This window comes from Epinephelus fuscoguttatus, linkage group LG23 (genome assembly GCF_011397635.1).
Source record: "Epinephelus fuscoguttatus linkage group LG23, E.fuscoguttatus.final_Chr_v1".
NCBI classification, from domain to species: domain Eukaryota; kingdom Metazoa; phylum Chordata; class Actinopteri; order Perciformes; family Serranidae; genus Epinephelus; species Epinephelus fuscoguttatus.
Window position 1 is genome coordinate 7271147 of NC_064774.1, and position 12483 is coordinate 7283629.

Consider the following 12483-nt stretch of genomic DNA (forward strand, 5'->3'; position numbering starts at 1 on the left):
CGCCCGCCATTTTTTCCGGAGCTCTGGGAACACCCTGAGTTGAAAAAGCGGAAACGCACCCCACATCATCTTTTTTCTCATTGTCAAATCAGATGATTTGAGAGGTGGGGCTTCTGTGGTGGTCACGACAACAAGTTTACAGTTGGTAAACAATGCAGGAGAAATGCAAAACACTTTTTTGTGCCGAGGGTCTTAAAAGATAGATTGGTAATTTCTTTTTTTTTTTTTTTTTAAATAAAAGATCTCCTCCGCCAAAACAATCAATTCAAACAAATTCGTTACGTGTCACTATTTTTGTTGGCAACCAGAAGAGACTTGAGGATGTTACTGCACCTGAACAAGAAATAATCTGGCACATAACTCCCATACAATCATATAATCAAAGTTGTGGTTTTTTTTTCTTTTGAACTCTTTGTACAGATAAACAAATGAGATATAACATGTTAGTGAGCTTTAGCTAGCTAGCTGTTTCCTGCAGTCTTTGTGCTAAGCTAAGCTAACCAGCTGCTAGCTTTAACTTTGATCATACAGACATGAAAGTGGCATCAATCGTTTCGTCTTACTCTCAGCAACAAACCTAATAAGCATATTTTCCAAAATCTTGAATTATCCTTTAAACAGTGAAAAAAAATACACATTTAGGTTAGCATCATCATCAGTCAGGAGTGAGGTGTGTTTGCAGCTTCAAATCTCATGTAAGTGATTCCCAGCCTGGTTTGATCTATCATGTCAGTATTATATATTTCAATTTCTTACATAATTTCCATCAATTGAGTCATCTAATTCTAACATAAACCAAACAAAAACCCTTTAAAATATCATGTAATTAAATCAAGCAAAACAGAATGAAGTTTAGTTGTGACATCACTAACATAAAAAGTAAATTCAACACATAGCTGAAATACACCAAATGTTTTAATTATATTTTTTTTAAATTATTATTATTTTATTTATTTTCATTTCATTCATTAAAATAAAAATTTTGTAAATTCTATTAGCTATATTGCCATACGTTTTCAGTCTGTTCATGTCAGTACATTTGCGACATAAATCATACTTTTTTGGTTTACTTACCAAGTTCTGTCTTTAAATTAGATGTAATTAAAATACAAAAAACTTGACAAAATAGACAAAATATATTCTTTTTTTTTTTTTTTTTTTTTGTTAAGATATGAGAGTATAACTTTTTCCATCGTCTAAAATATTGAAATTAAGTAAACTGGAAAAGGAATTCACAACTCATAGACATGTACAGTGAAAAACAGTGGCTGCTGCATATAACTTTTAAAAAAAAAATGCTGGACTTAAAGTTTTCGCTTCTTAACTGCAGAAAACTACACAAATTGTGTAAATTTTACTTTTCTTTGTTAGTCGTTTCATTCCAGGCAGCCACTGATGTCCATTCATTGGTATAGTTATTATATACTGTAACAAGTGTCAAGAGTCTGCTAATGGATTTTTGTATTGTGTTGGAATGAATGGGAACCAATGTCTGCTTGGAAAGGTCGGGACATGGATCCAAATATCTAAAACACAGCAGCATGATTGCAGAATGGTCAGCTCTCCTGTTCTGAGCCTTTAAACTCTCTTATTCTAATATATCCATTATCTGTTGTTGTAATAAACCACCTGGTTCTCGCTCGGTAATAAAACGCTCTTTTATTCTCTGTTTTCCTCAGACTACAGCAGGTGTGCAGAGTGGCGTCAATGAGGGATATAATGAGGTTTGGAGAGGATGTGGCTTTAAATAAATGTACCTCTGCAGCGGGAAACTTCTTTTGTCGAATGCATTACACTAATTTAATTTGTTTTAATCTGATTCAAGTGAGTTTAATTGGATTCATCATTTGGCTAATTTGTCTTTTGCTTTGAGTTGTTCCCCTCACGTAACAGCACCACATGTAGAGCTGAATCATGGCTTTTTAACTGCACTGTAAAGGCTCATTAGAGTTTTGTTTTTGTCTCTTGTTAAATGGCCGTGTAACCAGAAAGGTTTAACCAACTATCAAGCTGATGTTGGATTATTCAGTAGTAGATATCAGCCGGTCATTGTCGTCCACCTCTCATATGGTTATGAGATTTTATAAAAGAGTTTTTGTTCTTTGCTTTTCTTCAGGTTCCCTCACTGATGATGGACAGTCAGTTTTCAGAGTTCACCCCGGACATAACTCCCATCATGCTCGCTGCTCACACCAACAACTACGAGATCATCAAGCTCCTCGTCCAGCGGAAGGTCAGTAGCTCCATATTTAAAAAGATAGGTACCAAGAAACCAAGTTGGGGGAGCCCTTCTGTGTGGAGTTTGCATGTTCTCCCTGTGTCAGCGTGGGTTTCCTCCAGGTACTCCAGCTTCCTCCCACAGTCCAAAGACATGCAGATTAATTGACCCTTCGCTAAGCCCCGCCCCCCTTAGTTACTGTTGCCACGTCCGTCAAGCTTTCGCTCCTAGCATAAGAAATATGGAGTTTTTAGTGATATCAGTGAGAGATATTCCAAAGGAAATAACATCACATTTCTGGAAAAACTGTTCAGAGATATCAGAGAGAAGACCTCAGAAAGGTCTTCAATGTGCATGTGAGAGCTACATTCACAGTATCATCTGCTGGCGGAGTATAAATCACGAGAACATTAAAATAGAGGGACAAGCTCACCAGTCGCAATGCAAGCGTCAGGCACCTCACGTCTTGACGCTTCACGTGAAGGGTCAATATATGGTTTAAATTTAAGTTAATGTTGAGTTATGTTCCCTCCTTGGGGCAGACAAAGGGAGAGCAGCTAGCACACGTAGCTAACGTTAGCATCTTAACTTGGAGCAAACGTAGGTGTTTTTATTGATCTTTGCTGGATTCAGCTGTTCGTGTGGTCTTCCACACTGTTTTAGCCATATCTTCCTTGGGTCTTGGGCTTGGGGAAGTGGAAAAATTCGACACCACCTTCGACACTTTTTGGGTATCAGGTGTCGGACGTGAAGGTAACGTTACCGTATGCACGCCGCTTCGGCATATTAGCTTCTGCTGAAAGCTTGATGGACCTCTCGATTGCTACACATGGTTGCTAACGTAGGATTGGACAGTAACTGATTAAGGGAGAGGCTTAGCAAAGGGTCAGTAGAGTGTGCCAGTAAACCCAGAACTCTGTTAGCGCTTTTAGCACTTCCGGTTCTCTCGTCTCAAAGTCAATACGTTTTTTGAATGGGGTTTTGGTAAAATGCCTCAAATAAGGTCTGTGGTTAACAAAAGCTTAAGCGAGTTTCAGGTTTTGTTCTACGACATAAAACACGTCAGTAAATACCCTACTTGTGAATTTTGAAGCTTTTACGTGTCATAAAAAAGGTGGTTGCTAACAAGTTGCTCAATACGACTACAAACCCTGTCGGGGACATTAAACGTCATCACCCCCGAAAAGGCGAGAGTGCTGGCAGTCCGCCATTACAGCTTCTTATTTAGCTTAAACAGTCCAATTTCCCCATTATACAATGTTTTTAAAATAAAGCGGCTGAAATCAGTTGAAAGCTTAGTGGCGGTGACATCAAGAGTCATGCGACCGTGGAGTAGTCATGTAGTCTGTTAAAGCCCAACGTTAGCTTTTTACTTCTGGCGATCGCATTTAAGCTTCAAATGTGGTATGAAAGGTGTTCATATGTGAAGATTATCTCACTGAACAAAACCTGTAAGTATCATAAACTTGTGTTAGCCACAGAGCTTATTTTCTGACATAATCCAAAACACAATGCAAAAATCACATTCACTTTCTCTTCCGGGAACCAGCACGATGCTAAACTTCCGGGTTTTGATGTCAGCCCCGGCACACTCTATTGGTGACCCTAAATTGCCCGAAGGTGTAAATGTGAGTGCGAATGGTTGTCTGTCTCTATGTCCTGTCCAGGGCTTACCCTGCCTCTTGCCCAGTGTCAGCTAGGATAGGCTCTAGACCCCCGCAACCCCAAACAGGATAAGCGGTTACGGATAATGAATAATATCAATGAATTATCTAGATGTCAGCTGTGATGATGATGATGATTTGCCCTTCATTATGCTGTTGTTCTCTACAGGTCACCATTCCCAGACCACACCAGATACGATGTGACTGTGTCGAGTGTGTATCCAGTTCAGAGGTAAGTGGTTATTTCTCCTGCTATGCACAGTTTGGTTTGCATAAAAATCTGTATTTTAATGCACAATAATTACTCCCAATGCGTACTTCGAACACTATTTTCAGCATCTTATCTCAAATAGTCAGATACTCTATATTTCCCCTGCCATGAATCAATGCCCGCTTGTATTTTTCCATCTCTACTCATTAACAAGTCTTTTTTCTGTAGTGTAAAACATTTTAACCACTCAGTTTTCTTTTTGTTATGTAATCACACTGAGGAAATACAAATAAATAAAGGTAAAAAAGGTAAATAAGGTAAAAAGACTGAAAGTCTTCCGTACAAACTTTTGGAACTTCATTCCTGCTGTCACAGCAGTGGAAGAGTCAGACCCGGTAATGAGGATACTCTTTTGGCTGGCTGATTGATGGTGGTGATGTTAATGATGATGATGCTGATATTGATGGCTGTGTTCGATGACCACTGTTGTCTCAGATCACTGTATTTGGTCACCCCCACCAACTAATTGCCCTCCAGGGACAAAGTAAAGTTGAAGTTGAAGACACAATGTTGACACTATGTTTTCAGGTTGTCTGTCCTATTCCGGTGAACACAATATCTCATGAATGCCTCTTTAAATTTGGCACATTCATCCACTTGCACTCAACAATGAAGGGATTATATTTTGGTGGTCAAAGGTCAAGGTCATTATGACATTTGTATCATTCTGGTGAACGCAATATCTCAAGAAGGCCCAATTCTAGCTGGTACTAATAGCAAAGGATTCTGTTGCACACTAATACTAAAGTTACAACTTAGGCCATAACGAGAAATGAAATCTTAACACCCAACTCAACCCTCAATCAGGCTTTTGTAAACTTTCTAAGAGTGACTCACTTGAGAGCTGTTGATCCTCCTGAGAAGATGAAGCCGATCATGGTATGATATGAGTTGGACTTTAAAGTGGTAAATCAAGCTTTCTCCTTGGTTGTCTCTCTGCGTCTTCTCCTGTAGGTCGACAGTCTTCGGCATTCAAGGTCTCGACTCAACATCTACAAGGCTCTGGCCTCACCCTCCCTCATCGCTCTGTCCAGTGAAGATCCCATCCTCACTGCCTTCAGACTGGGCTGGGAACTCAAAGAGCTCAGCAAGGTGCTGATATCGATGCCTTCTGTTTGGACAAAACTTATTTTTTTGTTCCTTTTGCAGAGGAAATAGTTTGCAGCTATTGTCTTTGTGGAGAAAAGGTTTAGTCTGCTGCACACTGACTCGTCAGTGAAGTATCTGGACCAGGACAGGATTAGGCCTTATGATTTCTGCCAGCTTTTATGTCCAGGATATACAGCTTACTGTCAGATTAAATGAGACACCAATTTAAAATGTCACAATAAAGTGCTGGTCCAGCAGGAGCCTCCAGAGCGGCTTCAGTCCTCCTTGGCATCGATTCTTCAAGCACCCAAGTGAACTCCACTGGATGAACGCCACATCCTAAACTTAATGGGCTGTTAAAGCCTTTGTGGAAGCAGCGGCGGCATCAAATATCATTTATGTTACTCATTTCCCTCAAGTGCGTCCTTCACTTGTGCCACTATAAGTGACTATTTATCTCTAATTTATATGTACTCTCCGCTTTTCTTCTGCTGTGAGTTCTAGCACTGTTATCAGAGAACGCCGTATCAGGATCTCTTTATGTTTTATCTTGAGAAACAATATTTTTATGAGTAGTAGCATATGAAGCTGTTGCAGCAGCACAAATTCTAAAGAGCTGGGGACTGTACTGAGCAATGAAAGTCAAATTTATGGACAGCTATAGACCTGTCGTAAATACTTGGGAACAAGGTTTTCTGTACTCTACCCTCTGCTGTACTATCTTGCAGAGGTGGGACCAAGTCATTGTTTAGCAAGTTACAAGTAAGTCTCAAGTTGTTGCACTTTAGCTTTGAGTCAAGTCTGAAGTGAACACTGACATGTCCCAAGTCAAGTCCTAGGTCCTAAACCAGGGGTAGGCGACCTGCGGTTCTGGTGCCACATACAGCTCTTTAGCCCTTCTCCAGTGGCTCTACGTGGCTTGAACAAAAAACAATATGTGGAAATGAATAACAATTATTTTCTACATTTTTAATTTCATTTATCATTGTTGTAGGCCAAAAGTGATTCTTACATTTTCTAGTTGTAAAAATGTGTAGCCTACACACTCAATTTAAAAAAAAAAAAGTTAACGTTCCATCAACTAAAATACGCGTCATACATCAAGAGCCTGGGCCTTTTTCCTAAATTTAGGTGAACCCCAATAGCCGGGCTAGTGTTGAGTTTCCGGAGCAAGGCTAGCTACAGATTCCAAATCCAAAGAAGAATAAGTCTTAGAGGACAATCAAGAATTTATTAGTGCTTGGACAGATTTGTTTGCTTCACCACCGAAGTTGCAAGATAAATGTACCAATTATCATAAATAGCCCACTGCAGAGTAACAACTTTGTGGTAAAACATATAAATTAGTGCTCATTTAAAATTAGTAATAATGCTGATACCAATTTAGACTTAGGGCTTGTCCCAATACCCCCCTTAGCCCTACTCCTAGATTTGGAATTGGGTGTCCCAATTCCTTTTTGCGTGGAGGGGTAGTAAGTATGAAACTAGCCCTTCGGACCGAGGGATTTCAGATGCTGACTTGCCAGCGAAGGGTAAACATCGCCATGGCTTCCACCGACCAAGAGACAGGGAAAAAAATTCATACATAGCTAACGTTACCGTCGTCAGGTTGCTTGTTAGCTAGCTAGCTAACTCGCTCAATCTGGCGTCTGTCATCTGTCCTGTTCTGCAAAATTGTCGGATTTTTCACATTACGATAACACACCAGCTAGCATAACTATGCTGCCTCGTCATGTTAGCTGGTTAGCTAGCTAGCTAGCAGAAGTCCCCTGTCGTCTGTTGTTCATCAAACGAAGCATGATGAATACAGCAAACGGTTGAACTCAACCGGAGACTCCACTGTAGATGCCGGTTGGAAATGTAGATGGCTTGCAGCTTCCTGTTACGTATGCATGAATGTAACCGACACGGTGACGTAGTGAGTGGTGTCCCATTCCTAGGGAAAGATTTCAACCCCTACCCCTCGTTGCTTCATTTCGAGAGCCAAGGGGCTGTGGGCAATGGCTAGGGGTACTGGGATTGGGCCTTAATAGACTGTGTTACCTTCATTATACGTAACAGATTTGTACTGAAGCTCCAGACGGATTAAAAAAGAAAAAGAAAAAATAGGCCAAAATGGCTCTTTTGATATTAAAGGTTGCTGACCCCCGTCCTAAACTTTGAGTTTCAAGACCCAAACAAGTCATAATGCGCTTCTCAACAATTGTCATGCCAAATTAAAATCATGAGTGCTTTTTAAAATATATGTGTATTTGTTGAAACAAGTTTGTAAAAAAGGTCCGTGAGCTCACTCACTATGTTAATTTTAGTTTACTCTTGTTTGTGCAACTTCAGATGTCGTAGGAATTTGGAAGTTGTTGTGTCTTTGTCGTCAGTTATCGAGTCAGACATTTTGCATATTTTTTGTTGACCACCACGTAGTTTTTGTACTTGATGGGAATTATCTATGGCATAATTTTTTCCAATTAGTGCAGAACAGAAACAGAAATGGTCTGATTCGTGGCACACTTTTTTAAATTACATACTTCTTGATCTTTGGGTTTGGGGGAAGGTATCAAGTATTTTCAAGTTAATAAGCTCAAGTCCAAGTCAAGTCATGAGTCATAGGTGTTAAAGTCCAGTTTAAGCTGCAAATCCTTTTTGAATTTGTCAAGTCGAGTTTAAAGTCATCAAATTTATGCCTTGAGTCTGCCTCAAGTTCAAGCCATGTCACTCACGTCCACACCTCTGCTATCTTGCTCTCCTCAGGTGGAGAATGAGTTTCGTCAGGAATACGAGGAGCTGTCGCAGCAGTGCAAGCGGTTCGCCAAAGACCTTCTGGACCAGGCCAGGAGTTCTAGAGAGCTGGAAACCATCCTGAACCACAGAGACAACGACCAGAGCGAGGAACTAGACCCCAGGCAGTGCCACGACCTGGCCAAGCTCAAACTGGCCATCAAATACCACCAAAAAGAGGTAGGGACTCGCCCTGAATAGTCATCTATATTCATGGGATCTCTGGAGAGTTAAGCAATTTTGATTTTATATTTTTCAGATATTTTTTTTAACCTTTAGGCTCTTAAAGTCTCTTTAGGCTCTCAGAAATACACAGTCATCCAGCTGATGTAATTGAGTTTTCCTTGGTTACTTGAAACCTGACATTTTGAGGTGCCAGCTCGTTCACCTGAAAACTGAGATGTTGTGTTGGTGTGTGAAAATATCGCCGACAACCATGAGAGTATAGTGGGTGATGCGTGTGTGCGTATGTAATTTATTATTTATGTAGCTTATGTATGTGCACCTTCACTGGTGTCAAGGTTGGTTATCAGATACCAGCAGAAATAGATATTACCATAAGATTTATTTATAGCCACTCTTGCAACATGGCCCCAGGGATGGAAATGTTGAAATGTCAGTCGCTTTGGTCCGGAGTAAACTATTGCAGAAACTTTTGGTGGACTTTCCATATTGACATTTAGCATCCAGAATGAACATTTTTAGACTTTAGTGATGGCCTGACTTCGCATATAAATGCTAAATATCCATTATGTGTTCAGATTTTAAGAACAACAAGAATCAGCAGATGTGCTAAACATTACATAGGCCTGCTTATTAAAGGCATGTCGATGTACTAACATGCTAATGTATGTTCACATGCTGAATGTCTCATGCTAAGAACAAAACTTACTAAATACTTTGGTATGTCTTTGGTATAAATCAGCATTACACTTCAACATCCTTTCCATGGTAATATGCAATTATCACATGCTGACTGCTACATGATACAAAATACGTACGTTATGCTAACTGTATTCCTAGGTTAATACATTACGTGCTAACACAGTAAACATTTCACACTTCAAATTTGCAGATTAACATGCTAGTCAAGTCAATTTTATTTATTTAGCACTAAAGGCTCATTTATGCTCAATGTTAAATACGGATCCGGATGAGGACGGAGCCTTCTGTCCGTGCTCCGCGTTCATTTCATCCGTATTTCTGCACGTTTCCATAAAGCTTATGGATACGGGCCAAACGGAGCAGTACCACCGGGAACTGTGGGGGCAGTGTTGCTGTCACTACTCAATACGTAGCTCTAGTGAGACACGAAGAAGAAATAACAATTCAATTTCTCTCATCGGCAGTACTAGAGAAAAGAATTCTCCGTCCTCCAGTCACAATGTATTTAACGGCCTCACCAACCACCGCCTCCTACAACGCTGCCTCTGTTTTTGTCCTTTATGCAAAAGGTACATTATCAATATCTCCTCCACAGTCGCCATGTTTGTTTTTGAGTTTGTTGTTGTCATAAACTTTTGACTCTGGGCTGCCTCCTGGTGGATATATTGGTTAACACCCATGATAACGTAAAGGGCGCATGGAAGTATGTGGGCAGTGACGGTAACATCGTTTGAAATGGACGTATACATTTTCGTATGTAAAGGGAGCATAAATGGGCCTTAATGCACAGCACCAGTTATGGTGGCACGTTGCCAACTGTATGCATGATACTATAGCCCCATTTCTACCTAGCAGTATAGTTCAGTTCAGTTTGGTACGCTTTTTTTCCGTTTCCACTGTGAAAAGTTGTGGATGGTACCGATGGAACTATTCTGTACCGTCCCCATGTTTGGTCCCCCCTCTGTTGGGGTACCTTGCACACAGGTGTGGTATTAAAGGTGGAGCTGTGAACACTGCAGTCTGATTGGTCAGTAGAGGACGGTCACTCTGCTCAGGGCTGAGTTGTGTCTGGTTTTGAGGCTCATGTAACCACTGTTCATACTGTGGAGAGTTTTATTAGTAAACTGTAACTATAAAATGAAAGGATGTTTTGCTGCCTCTCACAGCAGCTGGAGTCTGAGAAAAAATAACTTCATTCACTGGGTCGACTGCCGGAGACTTTTAAGGTGGAACGTTAACTTGTAATGTTACTCAATGTGTGAGTTGATGACGTGAATCCATCAGCACACCTTAAATTTCACTGTGACAACTCTGACCATCACTTTAGTTTTATTGTCTCTCTTGCATGGCACAAATTTGTAGTAATGAGTCGACCCTCAAGCGTTTAAAAATATTTATTAATTTCCAAAGGATTATGTAAGGTGCGTAAATCCCAGTCCTGACTCGGTGAAAAAGAAAGCGGCATGGAGCTTCAGTCCTGTGGGCTCCAGCAACACTAAACCCCTGAGCTTGCCTGTGATGGACTTAATGCAGAGAATACCATGTCTGAAGGGTTACTCTTGATTCCAAAGGTACCATAGTGAAAGTGTTTGGTGGAAACAGGGCTTCATGCTAACATGCTAAACATGCTAACATGCTTTGTAGGCCTATTATATATATTTAGCTTGCTAACATGCTAAATGCCAATAATATGCAGTTGATATTAAACGCTTGTTTGTATGCTAACTGTAGCCAACAATTAATCTTAGCACATTCGAAATATGACGTTTGGTATTTAGATGCATTGCGGGTCATTCTGGTAAAAATGGGAATCAAAGCTGCAGACCTATATGGAAATCTAATATTGGTATGAAAATGGTGGACCTTTTTTGTAATGTTTGTAGATATGCTGGAAACATACAATGTATCTTGGAATAGGCTAACTGGAACAATTTCATATACAGACATAGGCCTATATATGTTAATTCCATATTGATTATTTAACTGTTTGTCTTTTATGTTGCTACCAATACATACAGGATTTAAAAAAATGAAGTATATAGTTTGTAATATATGCTGCATGTATGTCTATCACCCTTGCATGGACAGTCAGGGTCATAAAAGACATATTATAGTTGGCTGCCTTTATCTGTGTGGCATTTTAACACATATATTGGCAACATAAATGTGTTATACATGTACAGTCTTATATTTAGAAGCATTCATAGCTGATGTGTCTGCAGTATATTTCCATATGGCACAATCTCACTGCCATGTATGCTTGTATAATACTTTTCACTGTGGAGCCATTTGAGGATAATGGACTAGAACCCTCTGCCCTAGTTACATCTGTTTAAACACACACACATGCTGTACAACATTTCCTCATCTTTGAGGGATTGAAGGACTTTGTCGCTCCCCTCATGGGACTCGTCAGAGGAGAGTGAGAACGCAAGCTGATGTACACAATAGGCACAAAGTGTGGGGAGCAGAGGGAGGGTGGGTGAGCAGGTGAGAGGCGGGATGAATGGGGCAGGGAGGGAAAGGACGGAGCTGAGCGAGATAATGAGCCGGAGCAAGTGTGAGCGGATATAAACACGAGCGAGAGATTTAATGGGACAGAAAGAGAGACGAATAGAGAGCTGGAGGGATCAGGCAAGCGCATGAGCGACAAAGAGATGGAGATTTGATGGGATGGAGTCGGAGAAAGAAACAGAGTTAGAAAACCCCAAGGCGATCTCCGTCTCTCTCCGTCCGTCCGCCTGTCTGTTCCCTGCTGTTTCCAGCATTCTGCGACAGAGGGATACTGCCAGACAGATGAAAGCTGGAGTGGAAGGACAGGGCGAGGGGAGGAGAGGTGGGGTGACAGCAGCTACGGGATGATACGTAGATGGATTGAGGGAGACATAAGAGCAGGAAGTGAAGTGCTTTCTGTCTCTGGAGGAGCAGAGGTGACAAAGGTAAAGATCTGAAGAGGGAAGATAGATAGAGCACCAGACGGACTGCTGACATGTTTTCTCCCCCCGGGTAGGGAAGATCACAGGGGTAAAGATTTTGGAGGTTTGCACCAAGTTTTTTTCAGTTGTCATTACACACAGGAACTTCTTGCATTTGTTTACAGGACTCTAACTAAAAATAAACGCAACCATCATTTACATCTGCAGAGACTCTGGCTGATGTGGTGTAGCAAGTAGACATCCGAGCCAAGACTTCCTCTTCTGTGCGTGGGTCATTTTAATCTTCACTTTTTTATCCCTTGCCTTTGTGTCCTTCTGTGCATTCCACCATTCATACTACCATACTATATAGTAAGCCAGAAAAAGATTTAGTATGTCCCAATACAAAGTATGTCAAATGCAGTCTGCCAAAAATACCAGAATGTTCTACTACATCCGGTCAGATTTTGCCATATGCAAGCCAGCGTGCTTTTCTGGCTATTCTGACACACACCCGTCTGCGCAGCGAACGATACCTCACATTGACTGAGCCACAAACAGATGACAGCTGAACTCAGTCAGTGGCGTTTATCTTGTCAAGTTGATCAAGTTGCATGTCGGTATGTCCCAATTGTGTGCATACTGCATGCAGCAGTACGTACTTTT

At 40.8% G+C, this 12483-nt stretch overlaps 1 protein-coding gene across 1 annotated transcript in view; it reads left to right on the forward strand.

The window, feature by feature from the left end:
* The window catches only part of trpc5a (transient receptor potential cation channel, subfamily C, member 5a), a 224937-nt gene that overhangs the window by 112088 nt on the left and 100366 nt on the right, over positions 1-12483 (forward strand). Inside the window, exons 5-8 of the mRNA XM_049568039.1 lie at positions 2117-2233; positions 4052-4114; positions 5108-5245; positions 7991-8197. Of these exons, the coding sequence (XP_049423996.1) occupies positions 2117-2233; positions 4052-4114; positions 5108-5245; positions 7991-8197 (525 nt within the window). The remainder of the gene's footprint in view (positions 1-2116; positions 2234-4051; positions 4115-5107; positions 5246-7990; positions 8198-12483) is intronic.